This window comes from Oncorhynchus masou, chromosome 32 (genome assembly GCF_036934945.1).
Source record: "Oncorhynchus masou masou isolate Uvic2021 chromosome 32, UVic_Omas_1.1, whole genome shotgun sequence".
Classification (NCBI taxonomy): domain Eukaryota; kingdom Metazoa; phylum Chordata; class Actinopteri; order Salmoniformes; family Salmonidae; genus Oncorhynchus; species Oncorhynchus masou.
In genome coordinates this window covers 27,138,150-27,161,355 of record NC_088243.1, presented here as the reverse complement: position 1 = coordinate 27,161,355, position 23,206 = coordinate 27,138,150, and the positions used below count along the sequence as shown (strand labels likewise).

General features: G+C 42.8%; 1 protein-coding gene across 1 annotated transcript in view; it reads left to right on the top strand.

Moving 5' to 3' along the window:
* LOC135525818 (lateral signaling target protein 2 homolog) overlaps positions 1-23,206 on the top strand; it is a 62,182-nt gene that overhangs the window by 26,880 nt on the left and 12,096 nt on the right. Inside the window, 2 exon segments of the mRNA XM_064953708.1 lie at positions 16,022-16,162; positions 19,250-19,387. Coding sequence (XP_064809780.1) covers positions 16,022-16,162; positions 19,250-19,387 — 279 coding nt within the window.

Here is a 23,206-nt window from a genome sequence, read left to right as displayed (position 1 = left end):
ACCAGTTGAAAAACTGCGAGGGGTTGGGTTGTGCACCGCTGCCCTTTTTTAAAATGTCACTCATTGCTTCAAGCCACACCCCGCCCATACCCTCCAAACATTCCTCAAAGTCTTGTAGAAAAAAGCAGGAAGGGAAGCGCTGCAATGGTACGCAATAGTAGGTTTTTGTAGACAGAAGGTGCTCTTTGGAAAAAGGGGTAAATTGGTCGTCAAAAAGAAACGCGGACCAAGGCACTCTTCATATAATTAATTAAAATGCCTTTTTGTATGGCATGTTCAAGGGAAACAAAGATGGAAAAACTCTGATGCATTTCAACTGCATGGACGTTCAGTACAAACCGTCACACAATGTAGCAAACGTTTAATCGAACTGAATGCAACCCCAGTTGTTTGAGCACAAACATTCTGTTGTTTCTGTCTTTGACTTTTTCACCAATGATGCACCATCTTCTCAGCTACCCTCCTGGATCAGCGGTGGTGGTTTACAGCAGCAGGCACTTATTAACCTGTGTTCTCTTATCTGTGCTCACTGACCCACACTGAAGATGGGATGGTCTGTGGTGTGAAGACTAATTGTGTGTTTATGCTTTCACTGTCTCCTCTCTGAGAGCTACTTATTTCTTAGAAAACCATATAGGCCCTCTGTTTCCTCAGCTGTTTGTCTATCTGCTCTAATGCTTTTCATTTGGGACCATACATAAACACACACTGTCAGCCTCTGCCTTTTCTCCTCTCTATCAGCCTCTGCCTTTTCTCCTCTCTATCAGCCTCTGCCTTTTCTCCTCTCTATCAGCCTCTGCCTTTTCTCCTCTCTATCAGCCCCTGCCTTTTCTCCTCTCTATCAGCCTCTGCCTTTTCTCCTCTCTATCAGCCTCTGCCTTTTCTCCTCTCTATCAGCCTCTGCCTTTTCTCCTCTCTATCAGCCTCTGCCTTTTCTCCTCTCTATCAGCCCCTGCCTTTTCTCCTCTCTATCAGCCTCTGCCTTTTCTCCTCTCTATCAGCCTCTGCCTTTTCTCCTCTCTATCAGCCTCTGCCTTTTCTCCTCTCTATCAGCCTCTGCCTTTTCTCCTCTCTATCAGCCTCTGCCTTTTCTCCTCTCTATCAGCCCCTGCCTTTTCTCCTCTCTATCAGCCTCTGCCTTTTCTCCTCTCTATCAGCCTCTGCCTTTTCTCCTCTCTATCAACCTCTGTCTGGAGCACTCTCACAATCTGCCAGTTCCTCTCTTTCTATATCAAGAATTGTAACACCAATGTCTATCAAAGTACAGCCATTCCTCTCCCCTCCAGTAATGTGTATATTAGATGTCATGTTAGTTCAGTGATTTTTGGCTTGTTGAGATGTATTGTAGGCTTGGGCGGTATATTGTATATACCAGGGTTCCCCAACTGGCGGCCCACGGGAGCTTTTATTTGACCTCCCCCAGGAAATCAGCTCCTGTAATGATGGGGCCGTGAGTCGGAAGCAGGTGCAGGTGAAACGTTTTAATAAAACAACAAAACCAAGAACACAACACTAACATAAGGCAGTACGCTGATAAACAAGAACAATACCAATTGGTGAGTGAACAGGGGTGAGTGACATATACATTTTGAAGGTAATGGAGTCCAGGTGTGAATCATAATGATTCACAGGTGCACGTAATGATGAGTGCCAGGTGTATGTAATGATGAATCCCAGGACAGGTGGTTAGTACTCTGGCGACATTGTACGCCAGAGGAGAGGAGCAGGAGCAGATGTGACAGCTCCAAGTTATTTTAATGTAAGAAATCTATTCCTAATTTTTTCACGCATAATAGAGAGACGTCATACAAATGTAAGCAAGGTTTGAAATGATTATGCTTTAGTCAAACATTATCTGTTTGGGCCTCTCACTGCCAATTTGCAATCTACAAATTATTTGTAATTATGTTCCAACCATCAGCTCAAGAAAAAATATTCTATTTAAGTTTAATACATTTGAATATTTCAGGCTACTTTTTAAGTAAATACCTACAGTCAACTTGTGCAATACGTTAGGTGAAATGAAAAACGCAATGTTCTTTATCTCCTATCACATTATGTAGCTTACGGTATTCCCCAGTCATGTGGCGTTTGTTTACGAGCACAAAACGACGAAAGAACGGAGTCTTGAGTCACTCAATGTTGTGCAGTATTTTATTTATTTTATTTAACATTTATTTAACTAGGCAAGTCATTTAAGAACAAATTATTATTTACAATGATGGCCTACCAAAAGGCAAAAGACCTCCTAGGGGGACGGGAGCTGGGATTAAAAAAATATTAATAATATAGGACAAAACACACATCACGACAAGAGAGACAACACAACACTAGATATAGAGAGACTTAAGACAACAACACAGCATGGTAGCAACACAACATGACAACAACATGGTAGCAACACAACATGGTAGCATGCACCAGGTGATCTAATTACAGTATATAATTAATAACTAAATGTTTGCCAGCTAGATATCTTATAACTATTAAGTTAACTGTCTAAAAGGAGCTAAATGCTCTGCAGTTGTGCATTTGTTCTGCTAATTTAGTAGCTAGTTAGCTATCTAGTTAAGTGTTTAGCTAGCTTCTTCCAAAATCAAGCGTTCGCTTGGTAACAGCAGAGTATCCCCTTCTGGATCAAGAGCCTTGCTGTTTAATATTTGTTTTGTGCTTGCAGCAAAATATGAGTAGCATTTTTTGTTACTTGTGTACTTGTATTGTTTAGGTCAGAAACAGGACAAAATGTTCGCAATGAGCTCATTAGCATTTAGTTAGCATTCTCTATAAGGATTCCTTAGTACTTGTTAGCATTTTGTTATCATTCTGGTAAGTGACATTTTTGGGGCTTCTCCCACAGCCCGCCAGTGAGCTTCCTCTCACTACCATATTTGGTAGTGAGTGGAAACACCAACCGGATGCTTCACATTTATACATCCAGTGAAATAACTGTCTCATTGTCCTATCTGTGGTACTAGTTTCCCAAAACAGTGGTTTGAGCCAGTCAAGTGTTTGTTTACAAAAAGCACAATGAGCAAAATGGGAGTTTTGTAAAGTGTCACTCCTGCAGCACAACTTAAGTGAGGTGATCAAGTTACACTTGTATTAAATTCACTTCTGTTTGCCAGCTATATCTTATAACTATTAAGTGAACTATCGAAGATGTGCCAAATAAATTATCTTCAGCTGGGTTTTGCTAACTTGCTATTGTTAGCAAGCTTCTTGGTAACAGCAGCAGAGACAATCCCCTCCTGGATTAAGATCCCTGCTGCTCAATATTTGTTTTGTGCGTGCTACAAACAGCGTTTTGAGATACATTATGAGCGGGGTTGTCTGCCCAACCTCTCGGAGTTCGTAGTAAATGTTCGCATGCACTCGTTAGCATCTGCTATAACAATTTCTTAGTACTTGTTAGCATTCTGATAAGTGATGTTTTTGGGGCTTTTTTTAACGTTTGAAAAATAATAAATAGCACCCCTTGTGTGCACCACCAGTAATACTGTGTATCCCGGGATGGGACAGTATGAAGGTATGGAAATCTGGATAACGCCCAACCCTAACATATTGTGTCGAGAGGCAGGCCATTGATCCTTTCCCATTAGTAGGACTAGCTATTTCTTGTACTTTGTGAATCTTCCTAATCTATCCTTGTTCTCTCACTGCCTTTCTCCCTATTTTAGCAGCAGCTTATTTATATAAAGAGCTAGAAGATGTTCTTGACCTTGTTGAGAAAGAACACTCGATAAGTGTGAAACATTTATTTGCCTTCCATTGCAGAGCTCAGTTTCCTGCTTACCATTTTACAATGACATGATCTGTACTGTATAATGAGGGCTTGGATTCTTACGTGTGCGCATGGGTACATGTGCGTGCGTGTGTGTTTTGTCAGTACCTCAATACCACCTTTTGGAGCGAGGTAAAGGAACAGTACATCATATTCAGCCTGGTCCCAGACAGCCCACAAGGAGAGCCTCGCGCTATTAGAGATCAGACTGACTAGGGAAAACAGCTTATGAAGCTCCAGAAAACATCATACTCTATGTGGGTGATTTCCTATATAAGGGACATTTGGAAAAATATCAACAGTATTCCTTTGTCTGTGTTGTCAGGTTCCCTTAGCGAGGAGGAGCTACAGTACTATTTATTTTGGTCTGCTGGTGATGCCGCATCAATCCTTTTATGTTTTCATTACCGTTAACATTTTAACGTTCCCCACCTTTCCCAGAGATAGTTCCCCACCTGCTTCTCCCTCTTTGTCCCTATGCTTCAGCACACCTCTCTCTGAGTGGCGTGGCTGTGCATGTGCTCTGCTCAGCAGTGGAATGATCTGCTGTGCTATGCTCTTCTCCACAGAACCGCACACAGTGTGAGAGAATGACACAAATCCTTTACCAGGGCCAAGCTCTCTAATTACGCCTGCTCTTCTGGGGAGAGAACAGACAATATTAACCATCTGTTAACATCATACCCTCTTACAACCCAGCCTGTTTTCATCCATTTCACCGTCTTTGTGCTCAAACATGTTCACTCATCCATAATCCTGTTTTTATGGTATTATGTCTTGGTTGTCGTCAATTAAGTGGAAACAACAGATCTATCATTGTAACTGGGATATAGAGGAGAGGAGATGAAGTGCTTTATTTAAAATCAAATTTTATTGGTCGAATACACATTTAGCAGATGTTATTGTGGGTGTAGCGAAATGCTTGTGTTCCTAGCTCTATCAGTGCAGTAATATCTAACAATACACACAAATCTAAAAAGTTAAATAATTAAATATTAGGATGAGCAATGTCATAGTCCGGACTGTGTGTGTGTGTGTGTGTGTATATATATATATATACACACACACACAGTCCGGAAAGTATTCAGACCCCTTGCCTTTTTCCATATATATATATATACACACACACACACACACACACACACACACACACACACACACACAGAGAGTCCGGAAAGTATTCAGACCCCTTGACTTTTTCCACATTTTGTAAGGTTACAGCCTTCTGTTTTTTTTCCTCGTTAATCTACACACAAAGCAAAAACAGGTTTAGAAATGTTTGGTTTTTTTTTTTTTTTTTTTTTTTTTAAATGATATCACTTACGTGGGTATGACGCTACAAGCTGGACACACCTGTATTTGTGGAGTTTCTCCCACTCTTCTCTGGGCGGCAGGGTAGCCTAGTGGTTAGTGTTGGACTAGTAACCGAAAGGTTCCAAGTTCAAATCCCTGAGCTGACAAGGTACAAATCTGCCGTTCTGCCCCTGAACAGGCAGTTGACCCACTGTTCCTAGGCCGTCATTGAAAATAAGAATTTGTTCTTAACTTACTTGCCTAGTAAAATAAATAAAAAGATCCTCTCAAGCTCTATTTTCAGGTCTCTCCAGAGATGTTCGATCAGGTTCAAGTCTGGGTTCTGGCTGGGCCACTTAAGGACATTCAGAGACTTGTCCCGATGCCACTCTTGCATTGACTTTGCTGTGTGCTTAGGGTCGTTGTCCTGTTGGAAGGTGAACCTTCACCCCAGTCTGAGGTCCTGAGCACTTTGGAGCAGGATTTCATCAAGGATTTCTCTGTACTTTGCTCCGTTCAACTTTAACTTGATCCTGACAAGACTCCCAGTCCCTGCTCCCAGTCCCTGCTGCTGCCACCACCATGCGTCAACATAGGGATGGCGCCAGGTTCCCTCCATATGTGACGCTTGGCATTCAGGCCAAAGAGTTCAATCTTGGTTTCATCAGACCAGAGAATCTTGTTTCTCATGATCTGAGAGTCTTCAGGTGCCTTTTGGCAAACACCAATCGGGCTGTCATGTGCCTTTTACAGAGGAGTGGCTTCCGTCTGGCCACTGTACCATAAAGGCCTGATTGGTGGAGTGCTGCAGAGATGGTTGTCCTTCTGGAAGGTTCTTACATCTCCACAGAGAAACTCTAGAGCTCTGTCAGAGTGACCATCAGGTTCTTGGTCACCTCCCTGACCAAGGCCCTTCTCCCCCGACTGCTCGGTTTGGCCAGGCGGCCCGGTTTGGCCAGCTCTAGGAAGAGTTTTGTTGGTTCCAAACTTCCATTTAAGAATGATTGAGGCCACTATGTTCTTGGGGACCTTCAATGCTGCAGACATTTTTTGGTACCCCACCCCAGATCTGTTCCTCGACACAATCCTGTCTCGGAGCTGTACGGACAATTCCTTCGACCTCATGGCTTGGTTTTTGCTCTGACATGCACTGTCAACTGTGGGACCTTATATAGACAGGTGTGTGCCTTTCCAAATCATGTCCAATTCACACAGGTGGAATCAAGTTGTAGAAACATCTCAAGGATGATCAATGGATACAGAATGCCCCTGAGCTCAAGATCAACTCTATATAAATATATATTTATATATAATATAGATTTTTGTTGTTGTTTTCAATGTAGGCTTGTGGAACAGGTTCCCTTTTATTTTGTCGAGGCCTTAACTTCTTGCTTCGAGCAATCCCGGATCCGGGATCCTATTTATAGCCTCAAGCTCATTAGCATAACGCAACGTTAAATATTCATGAAAATCGCAAATGAAATGACATAAATATATTTGCTCTCAAGCTTAGACTTTTGTTAACAACACTGTCATCTCAGATTTTCAAAATATGCTTTTCAACCATAGCTAAACAAGCATTTGTGTAAGAGTATTGATAGCTAGCATAGCTATAAGCCTAGAATTCAGCCATCAACATTTTCACAAAAACAAGAAAATCATTCAAATAAAATAATTTACCTTTGAAGAACTTCAGATGTTTTCAATGAGGAGACTCTCAGTTAGATAGCAAATGTTCAGTTTTTCAAAAAATATTATTTGTGTAGGACAAATCGCTCCGTTTTGTTCACGTTTGACTACGAAAAAAACCTGTATCCAGTTATTGCCTCAAGCTCATTAGCATAACGTAACGTTAACTATTTATGAAAATCGCAAATGAAATGAAATAAATGTGCTAGCTCTCAAGCTTAGCCTTTTCTTAACAACACTGTCATCTCAGATTTTCAAAATATGCTTTTGAACCATAGCAAATCAAGCATTTGTGTAAGATTATTGATAGCTAGCGTAGCATTTAGCGTAGCATTTAGCGGGCAACATTTTCACAAAAACCAGAAAAGCATTCAAATAAAATCATTTACCTTTGAAGAACTTTGGATGTTTTCAATGAGGAGACTCTCAGTTACATAGCAGATGTTCAGTTTTTCCTGAAAGATTCTTTGTGTAGGAGAAATCGCTCCGTTTTGTACATCACTTTTGGCTACCAAAACAAACCGAAAATTCAGTCACCAAAACGCCTAACTTTTTTCAAAATTAACTCCATAATATCGACTGAAACATGGCAAACGTTGTTTAGAATCAATCCTCAAGATGTTTTTCACATATCTCTTCATTGATATATTGTTTGTGGAAGCCTGCTTTCTTCTCTGAATTCCATGGAAAAATACTTGCAGCTGAGGTTTGCGCACCAATTACGACGCAGGACACAGGGCGGACACCTGGTAAATGTGGTCTCTTATGGTCAATCTTCCAATGATATGCCTACAAATACGTCACAATGCTACAGACACCTTGGGGAAACGGCAGAAATTGTGGGCTCATTCCTGTCGCATTCACAGCCATATAAGGAGACATTGGAAAACAGCGCTTCAAATATTTTGCTCATTTCCTGTTTGAAGTTTCATCTTGGTTTCGCCTGTAGCATCAGTTCTGTGGCACTCACAGATAATATCTTTGCAGTTTTGGAAACGTCACAAGTGTTTTCTTTCCAAAGCTGTCAATTATATGCATAGTCGAGCATCTTTTTGTGACAAAATATTGTGCCTATAACGGGCACATTTTTTTATCCAATAATGAAATAGCGCCCCCATAGCTTCAAGAGGTTATTAACATGCTACTTGGCACTGTTGGTAAACTGTGCTTTCAATATTTTTTTCTTCTGTTTATATATTTGTATATACACTGCTCAAAACACTTAAACAACACAATGTAACTCCAAGTCAATCACACTTCTGTGAAATCAAACTGTTCACTTAGGAAGCAACACTGATTGACAATAAATTTCACATGCTGTTGTGCAAATGGAATAGACAACAGGTGGAAATTATAGGCAATTAGCAAGACACCCCCAATAAAGGAGTGGTTCTGCAGGTGATAACCACAGACCACTTCTCAGTTCCTATGCTTCCTGGCTGATGTTCTGTCACTTTTGAATGCTGGCGGTGCTTTCACTCTAGTGGTAGCATGAGACGGAGTCTACAACCCACACAAGTGGCTCAGGTAATGCAGCTCATCCAGGATGGCACATCAATGTGAGCTGTGGCAAAAAGGTTTGCTGTGTCTGTCAGCGTAGTGTCCAGAGCATGGATGCGCTACCAGGAGACAGGCAAGTACATCAGGAGACGTGGAGGAGGCCGTAGGAGGGCAACAACCCAGCAGCAGGACCGCTACCTCCGCCTTTGTGCGAGGAGGAGCACTGCCAGAGCCCTGAAAAATATCCTCCAGCAGGCCACAAATGTGCATGTTTCTGCTAAAACGGTCAGAAACAGACTCCATGAGGGTGGTATGAGGGCCCGACGTCCACAGGTGGGGGTTGTGCTTACAGCCCAACACCGTGCAGGATGTTTGGCATTTGCCAGAGAACACCAAGATTTGTAAATTCACCACTGGCGCCCTGTGCTCTTCACAGATGAAAGCAGGTTCACACTGAGCACGTGACACACGTGACAGAGTCTGGAGACGCTGCGGAGAACGTTCTGCTGCCTGCAACATCCTCCAGCATGACCGGTTTGGCGGTGGGTCAGTCATGGTGTGGGGTGGCATTTCTTTGGGGGGGCCGCAAAGCCCTCCATGTGCTCGCCAGAGGTAGCCTGACTGGCATTAGGTACCGAGATGAGATCCTCAGACCCCTTGTGAGACCATATGCTGGTGCGGTTGGCCCTGGGTTCCTGCTAATGCAAGACAATGCTAGACCTCGTGTGGCTGGAGTGTGTCAGCAGTTCCTGCAAGAGGAAGGCATTGATGCTATGGACTGGCCCGTCCGTTCCCCAGACCTGAATCCAATTAAGCACATCTGAGACATCATGTCTCGCTCCATCCACCAACGCCACGTTGCACCACAGACTGTCCAGGAGTTGGCGGATGCTTTAGTCCAGGTCTGGGAGGAGATCCCTCAGGAGACCCTCCACCACCTCATCAGGCGCATGCCCAGGCGTTGTAGGGAGGTCATACAAGCACGTGGAGGCCACGCACACTACTGAGCCTCATTTTGAGTTGTTTTAACCTCTAGCGTCGAGCAATCCCGTATCCGGGAGTGTAATTATAGCCTCAAGCTCATTAGCATAACGCAACGTTAACTATTCATGAAAATCGCAAATGAAATGAAATAAATATATTGGCTCACAAGCTTAGCCTTTTGTTAACAACACTGTCATCTCAGATTTTCAAAAAATGCTTTTCAACCATAGCTACACAAGCATTTGTGTAAGAGTATTGATAGCTAGCATAGCATTAAGCCTAGCATTCAGCAGGCAACATTTTCACAGAAACAAGAAAAGCATTCAAATAAAATAATTTACCTTTGAAGAACTTCGGATGTTTTCAACGAGGAGACTCTCAGTTAGATAGCAAATGTTCAGTTTTTCCAAAAAGATTATTTGTGTAGGAGAAATCGCTCCGTTTTGTTCATCACGTTTGGCTAAGGAAAAAAAACGAAAATTCAGTCATTACAACGCAAACTTTTTTCCAAATTAACTCCATAATATCGACAGAAACATGGCAAACGTTGTTTAGAATCAATCCTCAAGGTGTTTTTCACATATCTTTCGATGATAAATCATTCGGGGTGGTTGACTTTCTCTTCTGAACCAAATGGAAACATGCATGCACCTGGAGATTACGCAATAGTTTCGACGGAGGACACCGAACTGACTTGCCAAGTTAAGTAAAGGTTCAATAAAAAAAGTATCTACGAGCTCCTTCACACAGAATACTGCAGAGGGACAACCTGGTCTCAGAGCAAAACGTTTATATGATACCTGGTAAATGTAGTCTCTTATGGTCAATTTTCCAATGATATGCCTACAAATACATCACAATGCTGCAAACACCTTGGGGAAACGACAGAAAGTGTAGGCTCATTCCTTGCGCATTCACAGCCATATAAGGAGACATTGGAACACATACTTCCTGTATGAAATTTCATCTTGGTTTTGCCTGTAGCATTAGTTCTGGGGCACTCACAGACTATCTATGCAGTTTTGGAAACGTCAGTGTTTCCTTTCCAAAGCTGTCAATTATATGCATAGTCGAGCATCTTTTCGTGACAAAATATCTTGTTTAAAACGGGAACATTTTTCATCCAAAAATTAAATACTGCCCCCAGAGGTTCAAGAGGTTAAGGACATTACATCAAAGTTGGATCAGCCTGTAGTGTGGTTTTCCACTTTAATTTTGAGTGTCTCCAAATCCAGACCTCCATGGGTTGATAAATTTGATTTCCATTTAATTTTTGTGTGATTTTGTTGTCAGCACATTCAACTATGTAAAGAAAAAAGTATTTAATCAGAATATTTCATTCATTCAGATCTAGGATGTGTTATTTTAGTGTTGCCTTTATTTTTTTGACGTGTGTGTGTGTGTGTGTGTGTGTGTTTTTCTCTTTTATAATATAATGGTCACAATGCTCCGCTTGATAAGAGTTTAGCCTAGCTGCTGGAACCACTATGTTTCCTGGAGGGTATTTAGGAGCATATAAACTCAGGAAAAAATAAACGTCCTCAAGTTTTCAGCAAACTTAAGGTGTAAATATTTGAATGAACATAACAAGATTCAACAACTGAGACAAACCGAACAAGTTCCACAGACATGTGACTCACTGAAATGGAATAGTGTGTCCCTGAACAAAGGAGGGGGGGATCAAAATCAAAAGTAACAGTCAGTATCTGGTGTGGCCACCAGCTGCATTAAGTAGTGCATGTGCATCTCCTCCTCATGGACTGCACCAGATATGCCAGTTCTTGCTATGAGATGTTACCACACTCTTCCATCAAGGTATCTGCAAGTTCCCAGACATTTCTGGGGGGAATGGCCCTAGCTCTCACCCTCTGATCCAACACATCCCAGACATGATCTGGGCTCTTCGCTGGCCATGGCAGAACACTGACATTCCGGTCTTGCAGGAAATCACGCACTGAACGAGCAGTATGGCTGGTGGCATTGTCATACTGGAGGGTCATGTCAGGATGAGCCTGCAGGAAAGTTACCACATGAGGGAGGAGGATGTCTTCCCTGTAATGCACAGCGTTGAGATTGCCTGCAATGACAATAAGCTCAGTCCAATGATGCTGTGACACACCGCCCCAGACCATGACGGACCCTCCACCTGCAAATCGATCCCGCACCAGAGTACAGGCCTCGGTGTAACGCTCATCCCTGCGACATTAAACGCGAATACGACCATCACCCCTGATGAGACAAAACCGCGACTCATCAGTGAAGAGCACTTTTTGCCAGTCCTGTCTGGTCCAGCGATGGTGGGTTTGTGCCCATAGGCGACGTTGTTGCCCGTGATGTCTGGTGAGGACCTGCCTTACAACAGGCCTACAAGCCCTCAGTCCAGCCTCTCTCAGCCTATTGTGGACAGTCTGAGCACTGATGGAGGGATTGTGCATTCCTGGTGAAAGTCAGGCAGTTGTTGTTGCCATCCTATACCTGTCCCACAGTTGTGATGTTCCGATGTACCAATCCTGTGCAGGTGTTGTTACACGTGGTCTGCCACTGCGAGGACGATCAGCTGTCCGTCCTGTCTCCCTGTAGCGCTGTCTTAAGCGTCTCACGGTACGGACATTGCAATTTAATGTCCTGGCCACATCTGCAGTCCTCATGCCTCCTTACATCATGCCTAAGGTACGTTCACGCAGATGAGCAGGGTCCCTGGGCATCTTTCTTTTGGTGTTTTTCGTAACCGTGACCTTAATTGCCTACCGTCTGTAAGCTGGTAGCTGTTAAGCTGTTAACGACCGTTCCACAGGTGCATGTTCATTAATTATTATGGTTCATTGAACAAGCATGGGAAACAGTGTTTAAACCCTTTACAATGAAGATCTGTGAAATTATTTGGATTTTTACGAATTATCTTTGAAAGACAGGATCCTGAAAATGGGTTTCTTTTTTTGCTGAGTTTATATTAGGGTGGATACGTGCTTCTTGTTTGGTAAGATGCTTCACCGGGTGGGAGGAAGTTCAACAGTTTTTTGTTTTATTTTTTCTCTTATGTCAGGTTCAGTCTCCCATTTACATTTAAAAGGCTTCACTCATTTCCTCTTTTTCCAAAGGATGACTCAACCTCATTTAATAGGGTAGTCTGCTGGGAGTATACTTATTTATTCTAGTTTGAACTGTAAAGGTTTGAACCAGCCAGTCAAACATAGTAGAGTACTTCATCTTCAACATCTGAGGACACATATTGCTTTTTACATCACTTTAGATTGCGAAAAGGCTGGGTAGACAAACTTTATCACTCCACTTTTCAAAATAAATCGAGGGGGAGCTGCAATTCTGATACACAAATCAGTGCCCTTTGTTTCTTCCAATGTTATTTCAGATGCCAATGGCAGATATATTTAATACACCATTGATCCTTGCCAATGTTTCTGTACCAAATTGGGAAGACAAAAAAAATATGCCTTTGTCTCCACTTCCAGATATGACCTCACACTTATTAATCTTGGGAGGCTGGCTTAATCCTACTTTGGATCATTCCTCCAACAACAATTTTCCATTACAGACCCCTGACTTTTTTTCAATCCAACTAGTAGGGAATATTCATTTTTTCCCCCTTGTCCATCACACTTATACCCTCATTGACTACTTCTTCTTGGACACCAGACTTCTTTCCTCTGTACGCTCATACAATTCCATTGTCATATCTGATCACGCCCCTCTGACTTTAGAGCTATTAATTGGTGGTGGGACTGAGCTTTGTGTACCTTGGCATTTTAATACGATTACTGTCTGAAAGTTTTGTCAACTTTCTGACTACTCAGATTTATGTTTTTATTGCTACTAATGACACCCCCGACATTTTACATCTGTTCTGTGGGAAACTTAAGGCCTACATTAGAGGTCAAATAATTTCATACACTAGATTTGAAAGAAAAAATAAGAAGAAGACTCTCTTAGACAGTACTTATGTTACCTCACCATCCCCAAATGTGTACAGGGATTGACTCTCTTTACAAGCTGAATTCAATACCTTGTCAAAAGGCCAAATTGAGGAACTGCTGCTTAAGTTGTGACATACTCATTGTGAGTATGCTGAAAAAGCAAGTAAGTTGCTTTCTCATCAACTTCGCCAGTCTTCCTCTGCTCAACAAATGTCACAAATTCAAACACCTACAGGTGCAACAATGGATCCCCAGCCAATAAATAACCAGTTTAAGGACTTCTATGCCTCTTTATACACTTCAGAACAGTCTGCTGACCCCTCTGCTCTTGATACATTTTTTTTAATAGTCTAACTGTCCCAACAATTGATTCAGTCTTCAAGCTTCAATTAGAGGAACCTATCACCATGAAAGAGATTTCAGAGACGACACGTGCAATGTAAGGTGGTAAATGTCCTGGGCCAGATGGGTACCCAATAGACGTTTATAAGAAGTTACTATACACTTGCATCTGTCAGAACGAATAACACCCACTCAGACTGTTTCCCCTCTCCAGAGGCACTAGACAGGGGTGTCCAATGTCTCCCTTGCTTTTTGCCATCACCATCGAGCCCCTTGCAATTGCATTTAGATCCAACCCACATAAAACAGGAGTGTTTAGAGGCAACATCAAACAAAGGGTCTCACTTTATGCTGATGACTTGCTTAGTCAAAACAATCAGACAAAAAATCCAAATTGTATCCGTAAAGTTCATAGAAGCATGTCAAACGATGTTTATATTCAATCCTCAGGTTGTTTTTTAGCCTATAATATTTAAACCGGACAATAACGTTGTCAATATAAAAGGTAAACAAGAAATGCACATGCACCGAAAAAGCTCTGCAACACGTTGTGGTCAACTCGTTCAGACTGGTCTTACTCCCTCATTTATAAGAATACAAGCCTGAAACGATTTCTAAAGACTGTTGACATCTAGTGGAAGGCATAGGAACTGCAAATGGAGTCCTAAGTCAAATGGATACTGTAATGGCATTGAATAGAAAACAACAAAACCACACAAAAAACTACTTCCTGAATGGATTTTTCTCAGGTTTTCGTCTGCTAAATCAGTTCTGTTAAACTCACAGACACTTTTTTAACAGTTTTGGAAACTGAAGTGTTTAGAGTGTTTTCTATCCAAATCTACCAGTTATATGCATATCATATCTTCTGGGCCCGAGTAGCAGGCCGTTGAATTTGGGCATGCTTTTCATCCAAAAAATGCTGCCCCCTACCCTATCCGAATGCTGCCCCCTACCCTAGAGAGGTTAATGCATTTGGCCTAGTCGTTGGTTACAAGTTAAATCTGAATAAGAGCGAGCTTTTACATTTAAATGCGGCAGCTTGTAACTACCCATTACACACATTGCCTTTCAGAGTAGTTCTCAACAAATATACATACTTGAGGGTACATGTCACGAACAAATCTGATCATCTTTAAGGCTAATTTTACTCTGGTGGAGAAAGATTTTGAACCATGGTGACTACTCCCCCTATCATTAGCTGGTCTACCTCTTTCAATGCATACCTATTTTTATTCCAGAATATTTTTTCTGCAAACTAGATGGGATAATCTCACACTTCATCTGTAATAATAAAAATCCAAGGATCTGCTAGGTGTTCCTGCAAAGGCCTAACTAAACTCTTAGGGGGCATGGCCCTACCTAAGTTCCAGTTCTATTATTGGGCTGCCAACGTCCATGTAATTCAGTACTGTATCTGTGCAGATACCCCACATATCATTCCAGCATGGTTGAAGATATAATCTTCCTCATGTATGCCATCCTCACTGGCTGCTTTGGCACATTCCCCTATTCATTCTACTACTTCAAGTTATACCAAAAACATTTTAGTAAAAACCACTTTCAAGATCTGGAACCAGTTTAGACGTCACTTTGGTTTGCAAACCTATTCAGTAATGGCCGCTCTACTCAGAAATCACGTTTTCCATCCAACGCTAGTAGATGGAGCCTTCTCCATGTGGTACAGCCTTGGCATCAAATCATTCAATGATTTGTATATTGACGGCACGTTTGCATCGTTCCAACAAATCTCAGCTAAATTCCAACTTCTGAATAATAATTTCTTTAGATATCTACAAGTGAGCACCTTTGTTCGTGACATGGCCACTCAATTCCCCACTCTTTCTGTGGGCCCTCCCACTGATGCATTTTTCACACCATCCCCAACAGTAAAAGGCATTATTTCTTATAGCTATGATGAAATTTACTCTTCACAATCCTTCATTCGCAGCTATTAAAACTTTATGGGAACAGGATCTAGGTGATGAGTTTGCTGATGACACATGGTACAGAATATCTTCCCGTGTCCACTCCTCTTCTATTTGTGCCAAACAGGGTTTGATCCAATGCAAAATGTTACACCGCACTCACTGGACTAAATGCAGGCTTTCTAAGATCTATCCTGATGTCCACCCTGTTTGCGACAGGTGTTGGCAAGCTGCTGCTTCATTTTATACATGTTTTGGTCCTGCTCTGGTCCTAGCTTTTGTGAGTTTGTTGGCAGGAAGGTTGATTTTACTTATATGGAATATGCCCTCTCCTCCCTCTCATTTTGTGTGGATTAAAGATATCTTACACTTTAGTAAATTGGAGAAGATAAAATTGACCCTACGGGATTCTTCTGACAAATTCTACTGAATGTGGCAACCTTTCTTTACCTATGTAGAGACACTGCAATTTCCCTGTACTCTACAGTAAACTGCCTACCTAAGTTATTTAATTGATCTACCTTTGTGAGTGTTTAATATTAGCCTGTATTATTATTATTTTTCTATCTCTGCAGAGGACAGACCCTCAGCTCCTGGCCCAGTTCTACTATGCTGATGAGGAGCTTAACCAAGTGGCCACAGAACTGGACAGCCTGGATGGCAGGAAAGACCCTCAGAGGTGTACTCTGCTGGTCAACCAGTTCAGATCCTGTCAGGTAAGAATCGAAATGAACTGACACTGGTTGATTTGAATACCCTCGGATTAGGGCCACAATTCCATAGCAAGTCTTTTATAGTTTAGTTTCGCTATGCTTCTAATTTCTTTGACTTCAAACTCCATCAATTAATACAAATCCATCAGACATTTTATGAGGTAATTCTATAACCCTTTTTGACAGCGAGCACTTAAATAATCCACCATGCCAAGCAAAGTGAGTGATAGTTCAAGTATTGAAGTTTCCAGCAGATTCTGTCAAAGCGACATGCTTTTGAGTTAAGAGGATCATTATTTTTTACTCCTAAGTGGAGTTTGAACTGCAAAATGGCTGATATTGGTTGGCTAATATGGTAGCGGTTATATGATTGGATGGGCCCTTAAATCAAGCTAGCTCATAGTGACAAGGTGAGATAAGGAGTCACTCGGGGTGGAAGCAGTTGATTCTCATGTCACATTTTGTTGTTGTTTTGATAGCCTTTATTAGGTTGTGAGTAGGTTGTGTTGCTGTTATCTAGGTCTGGACTGAAGCCTTGGATGAGTGACTTCTTTGGAAGGCTTTTATCTAGAGATAGGCTATCATGACACCTGGTTTGATGTTTTCAGGCAGTATGGGGTCAGAGTGAATGGTTGAATGTCAGGTTGTTGTTGTATGACTTGATATGTCAATGTTATGTAGATCCGCTATAGGATATTAACCTGCTTGACAGGAGCTTAAGCTTATCTGCCTCACAAACGTACTGTATTTGTCTCTGTCTGAGACGTGTCACATGACCGATGGTAGGCCATTGTGTCGTTTTGGAGTCGGGGGACTTTGACATTTATATACCATTCATCCTCCATATATGCAGTGAGGGTTAGGTGATGCGTGTGGGGTCGGGACTGTGTGAGGTGAAGGCTGCCATGCTGCTGCCTGCTGGTGTGATGTTCAGGGGGGCAGACTGAGAGATCGTTAGCAGGCCCACCACCATAAATGAGCTTAGTGCATCCAGGGCCCTGAGGGGGGGAAGCTCCTAATAAGGTCACTGCTTGAACCCCAACTGCTTTTCCTCTCTCCTATTTTTCTCTCTCTCCATCGCTACCACCCATCTCCTCGCTCCCTTTCTCCATTCCATGCTCTCATTGTCCCTCTTCTCTTTTTCCTTCGCTCGCTTCATTGTCACCTTAAAGATGCACTATGCAGAAATCGCTAGCAATCGCTCGCAATAGTTTGCCTAATTTCACGTAGAACAGAAATACCGCTTCTTAGACTTAGTTTCAATGAGTGACAGATCTTTAACACACACTTCTATTTGGTCGGGTCACGCAAATAGTTTCCTATTGCAGCTTTAAATTGACCACGCCCTGCTGTGGTCTGTATGTTAGTTTTGCATTGTGATGTGCTTCGTAAACTGAAAGAAAGGCTTTTAGCTGACTGACTGCAGGACATGTTCAGCAACTGAGAATTATAATTCCTGGTTTGGCTCTTTCCATATCTCCCCTAAAGGAAAATAACAATGCTTCAGGGAGCTGCGCTGCCTCTTGTTCTCTCAGTCAGTGTTTTGCTTACACACTCAGTTATGGGAAACATGACTTTCACTTTTAATATATTTGGTATACTTTTAAATCCCATGATTAGAAAATGATTTTGGTGTAGGCTATCTTGTGAAGACAACACAATGTTACCAGCAAGCTTTCATAATACCCTGTATACCTGAGACGTCCAGAATGGAAGGCAAATGGTCTGAGCAAAGCAAAACCTAGAGGGTAGGAGTGTAGAGATAGCTAGCTCTCTATTATGCAGCTACTCTAGGTATCCCAATGTCATGTTCTGTGATGAGGGCTGATAGTGGTCAAGATTAGCCCTTGCTGTAGTGTACCACACATGGCCAAGACATACGTAGTACTGCACTGCAATAAAGGAGTCGGTGGTTAAGAGAGAGAGAGAGAGAGAGAGAGAGAGAGAGAGAGAGAGAGAGAGAGAGAGAGAGAGAGAGAGAGAGAGAGAGAGAGAGAGAGAGAGAGAGAGAGAGAGAGAGAGAGAGAGAGAGAGAGAGAGAGAGAGAGAGAGAGAGAGAGAGAGAGAGAGAGAGAGAGAGAGAGAGAGAGAGAGAGAGAGAGAGAGAGAGAGAGAGAGAGAGAGAGAGAGAGAGAGAGAGAGAGAGAGAGAGAGAGAGAGAGAGAGAGAGAGAGAGAGAGAGAGAGAGAGAGAGAGAGAGAGAGAGAGAGAGAGAGAGAGAGAGAGAGAGAGAGAGAGAGAGAGAGAGAGAGAGACTAGGCGTGAAAGGCTCATTGTAACTCATTGTTATAACTGTTGTACATGCCAGCGCTACACAAGCTGTTGATTAGCTCTCGCTGTGTGTGCCAGTGTGTGTGCACCGCTGCAATTATGGGATTTAGTTTAGTGTTTTTTATTGAGGGGGAATTAAGATGTGACTGAGGGCTTTAATGGGCCGTTCTGGGCATGGGCCTGTAATTGTTTTCAGCCTGTTTCCTGTTTAAAGGGATTCTCCGGCACAGTTGGATACCTTTTTAGCCAGTAGTTTTGAAAGTAGCGCTCATGAGCCAAAAGTGGTCCCTGAAAATGGCATACTACGTCACGTACAGTATGTGCACCACGTCATTGCTCTCTATCTCGCTCTGCTTTGGGTGCATATTGCTAGCTGTCAATCATATGGCGAGGGGCTGAAGCTAATTGGTTAAACTGAATTGCTAGGTTGCTGGCCCACGTGCGGGAAACAGTTGCTTTCAAACTAGGAATTTCGTAGCAAATTGTGGTAAGAGTAATTCTGCTCATAGATTATGCATATGAACTACACATTGACACATCCAGCCCAAAGTGGGAAGTTTAAAAAATAATTACTAGTCGCCAAAGGTCCGGAACATGTCTTCGAGACACTACATGTAGGGGGCGATATTTAGTTAGTGGATTTACAGGGGTAGATTTACAGGGGTAGTTTGTAACATTATTAGAAAATATGTGTTTTTTTGCTCTGTTTCCAGTCATTCACCCAACAGAAAAATGTATATTGACTGTCCTTTTTCATTCAGTACGTTTATTCACAAATGTATTCAATCTCTTTTCCTGTCACTCTCCATGTGTCTGCAGGACAACGTGTTGAACATTATCAACCAGATCATGGATGAATGTATCCCTGATGACCGAGCCAACAGAGACTTCTGTGTCAAGTTCCCAGAGGAGATTCGCCATGACAACCTGGCAGGACAGCTGTGGTTTGGGGCTGAGGTACTGTACTGTACTGTATGCCCTCCAGTATCATCTCACATCACAATAACTATAGGCACTCTTAAAGAAGTCATGCCCAATTACTGTCTTTTTCCTATCTGTTTTTTTCCTATCACTATGTAAAGGTGTATCGTTATATAGCCTAACTCATTATTCCTTGTGTTAATCAGTTGCACATAGACAACAAGTCTTAATGAGACCAACCTGGATAAATAACTTTAGGTTACGACCGTAACCCCGGTTCTCTGATAGTATGAGTGAGGTATTTCACTTTTCCAGCGTATTAGTTTGAAGCCTTTATTACACTACGCCAGCCATGATTGGCTGGACATCGAGACGTGTGCGTCGGGAAGGGTGTCCCTCCTACCCTATAAAAGGTTCAACGCTGTGTCTCTTGAGTCATTCAAAAATATGCGACACCTCTTCCTCGCTCATACAAGGAGGGGGTGGTCTGGTGAAATACCTCACTCATTATATCAGAGACCCGGGGTTGCGGCCGTAACTTACAGTTCTCTTTCAAGTATTCGTTTCGGTAGTTCACTTATGTGATATAAGGGGCAGCAGGTAGCATGTGCCAATGCGTCCACTCCCATCGGTGCATACCAATCCCTCAGGGAAAAGAACAGTGGACACTGACTATTCTCCATTGATGCATAAAGATCCACTGCAGGAATGCCGAAGTGCATCCAAACCTGATTGGCTACCTCTGGGTGGCGCTTCCACTCTCCGTGTAGAGTGTTCCCCCTGGAAAGTAAATCTGCCCCCAGATTCAGTACTCATGGTACATGAGTAGCTCTCAGTGACTGGAGATGCACACTGCTCCACATAATCAGTGTGTGTAAGTGAGAGGATCGCAGTCCCCCTTATTTATGTAAGCCACGACAGTGGTATTGTCTGTTCTGACTAGAACATGAAGACCCACCAGAAATGGGAGGAACAACTTTAATGCTAGGGACACTGTAAGGAGGTCCAGGCAGTTTATGTCCGGTGTTTCCAGAGGTGCAGTGCTACCATGCAGTCTATGGAGATCTGTACATGTGATGTTTGTGACATATTGGGCTCAGACCTAGAGAAGAGACCCAGTGTTGAAACCCTCTCATATTCTTAATGTGGTGACAACTCAAGCCGATGCCATCAAACCTAGCAGCCTCAGGCATGTTATGAAAAAGACTAGGTTCCCTCTGAGAAACAGTGCTAGGCAAAATTGGAATGTACTTATACGTTTCACTGAAAGGCGAGCTTTGAGTGATACCGAATCTAGGATTAAACCTAGGAAAGAGATTGCGTGGGAATCAAAACACTCTTTACTGTGTTTATTCTGAAACCTAGCGATGCCAGGTGTTCCAATTGTAGCTGACTGTGTTCTAAGACCGCTTGTCTCAATTGCTTGCACAACAGACAATTATCTATCTACAGTTGAAGTCGGAAGTTTACATACACTTATATTTCACTGTATCACAATTCCAGTGGGTCAGAAGTTTACATACACTAAGTTGACTGTGCCTTTAAACAGCTTGGGAAATTCCAGATTGTCATGGCTTCTGATAGACTCAGGAAGGAGACGTGTTTTGTCTCTTAGAGATGAACGTACTTTGATGCGAAAAGTGCAAATAAATCCCAGAACAACAGCAATTGTGTCACTTTCTGACCTTAGTTCCATTGTTTTGTATTTGTTTTAGTATGGTCAGGGCGTGAGTTGGGGTGGGCAGTCTAGGTTCTTTTTTCTATGATTTGGGATTTCTGTGTTTGGCCTGGTATGGTTCTCAATCAGAGGCAGCTGTCAATCGTTGTCCCTGATTGAGAACCATACTTAGGTAGCCTGTTTTCACCCTTGAGTTGTGGGTGATCGTTTTCTGTTGAGTATTGGTATCAGCACCAGACAGAACTGTTTCGGTTTCGTTCGTTCACTTTATTGTTTTTGTTCAGTGTTCATTTACTTTATTAAAAAGATGGACACTTACATGCTGCGCATTGGTCCTCACCTTCTTACACCAACAACGCCCGTGACAGAATCACCCACCAACCAAGGACCAAGCAGCGTGGTATCGTGCAGCAGCGAGATCTGGACTATGTGACAACTTGGGACGAAATAGAAAGGTGGTCGGTCGACCCAGGGAGAGTGCCGGAGCCCGCCTGGGATTCTCTGGAACAGTGCGAGGAGGGATACCAGCGAATGGAGTTGGCACGGCTATCAAGGAAGCCCGAGAGAGGCAGCCCTAAAAATGTATTGGGTGGGGGCACACGGGGAGTGTGGCTAAGTCAGGTAGGAGACCTGAGCCAACTCCCCGTGCTTACTGTGGAGAGAGGTGGACCGGGCAGGCACCGTGTTATGCCGTGAGGCGCACGGTGTCCCCGGTGCGCAGGCATAGCCTTCCGGAGTCTCCCGCCTGTCCGGTGCTGCCGGAATCTCCCGTCCATTCGGGACCCATTGCTAGGGTCCCCAGTCCGAGGTCGGCGGCGAGGGTCACCGCTCTAAAGAGGCCACGGAGGCGGGTTAAGAGGCGGACAAAGACTATGGTGGAGTGGGGTCCACGTCCCGCGCCAGAGCGGAGTTGTGGGTGATTTTTTTCTGTTGAGTGTTGGTATCTGCACCAGACAGAACCGGGTTCTCTTTATTGTTTTTGTTCAGTGTTCATTTACTTTATTAAAAAGATGGACACTTACCACGCTGCGCATTGGTCCTCACCTTCTTCCACCAACAACGCCCGTGACAAAATGACCCTGTGAAGATGCTTGAGGAAACGGGAACAAAAGTATCTATATCCACAGTAAAACAAGTTCTATATCGACATAACCTGAAAGGCCGCTCAGCAAGGAAGAAACCACTGCTCCAAAACTGCCATAAAAAAGCCTGACTACGGTTTGCAACTGCACATGGGGACAAAGATCGTACTTTTTGGAGAAGTGTCCTCTGGTCTGATGAAACAAAAATAGAACTGTTTGGCCATAATGACCATCGTTATGTTTGGAGGGAAGCACGGGGTGGCAGCATCATGTTGTGGGGGTGCTTTGCTGCAGGAGAGACTGGTGCACTTCACATAATAGATGGCGGGGAAATTATGTGGATATATTGAAGCAACATCTCAAGACATCAGTTAAACTTGGTCGCCAATGGGTCTTCCAAATGAACAATGACCCCAATCATACTTCCAAAGTTGACTTAAGGACAACAAAGTCAAGATGGCTTAAGGACAACAAAGTCAAGGTATTGGAGTGGCCATCACAAAGCCCTGACCTCAACCCTAAAGAAAATTTGTGGGCAAAACTGAAAAAGCGTGTGCGAGCAAGGAGGCCTACAAAACTGACTCAGTTACACTAGCTCTGTCAGGAGCAATGGACCAAAATTCACCCAACTTATTGTGGGAAGCTTGTGGAAGGCTACCTGAAATGTTTGACCCAAGTTAAACAATTCAAAGGCAATGCTACCAAATACTACTTGAGTGTTTGTAAACTTCTGACCCACTGGAAATGTGATGAAAGAAATAAAAGCTTAAATAAATCCTTCACTCTACTATTATTCTGACATTTCACATTCTTAAAATAAAGTGGTGATCCTAACTGACCTAAGTGTAACGGTTGTCTTCGGTGGAAGGGGAGGAGGACCAAAGCGCAGCTTGGTATGTGTTCATGATATACACTGCTCAAAAAAATAAAGGGAACACTTAAACAACACAATGTAACTCCAAGGCAATCACACTTCTGTGAAATCAAACTTAGGAAGCCACTTAGGAAGCAACACTGATTGACAATAAATTTCACATGCTGTTGTGCAAATGGAATAGACAACAGGTGGAAATTATAGGCAATTAACAAGACACC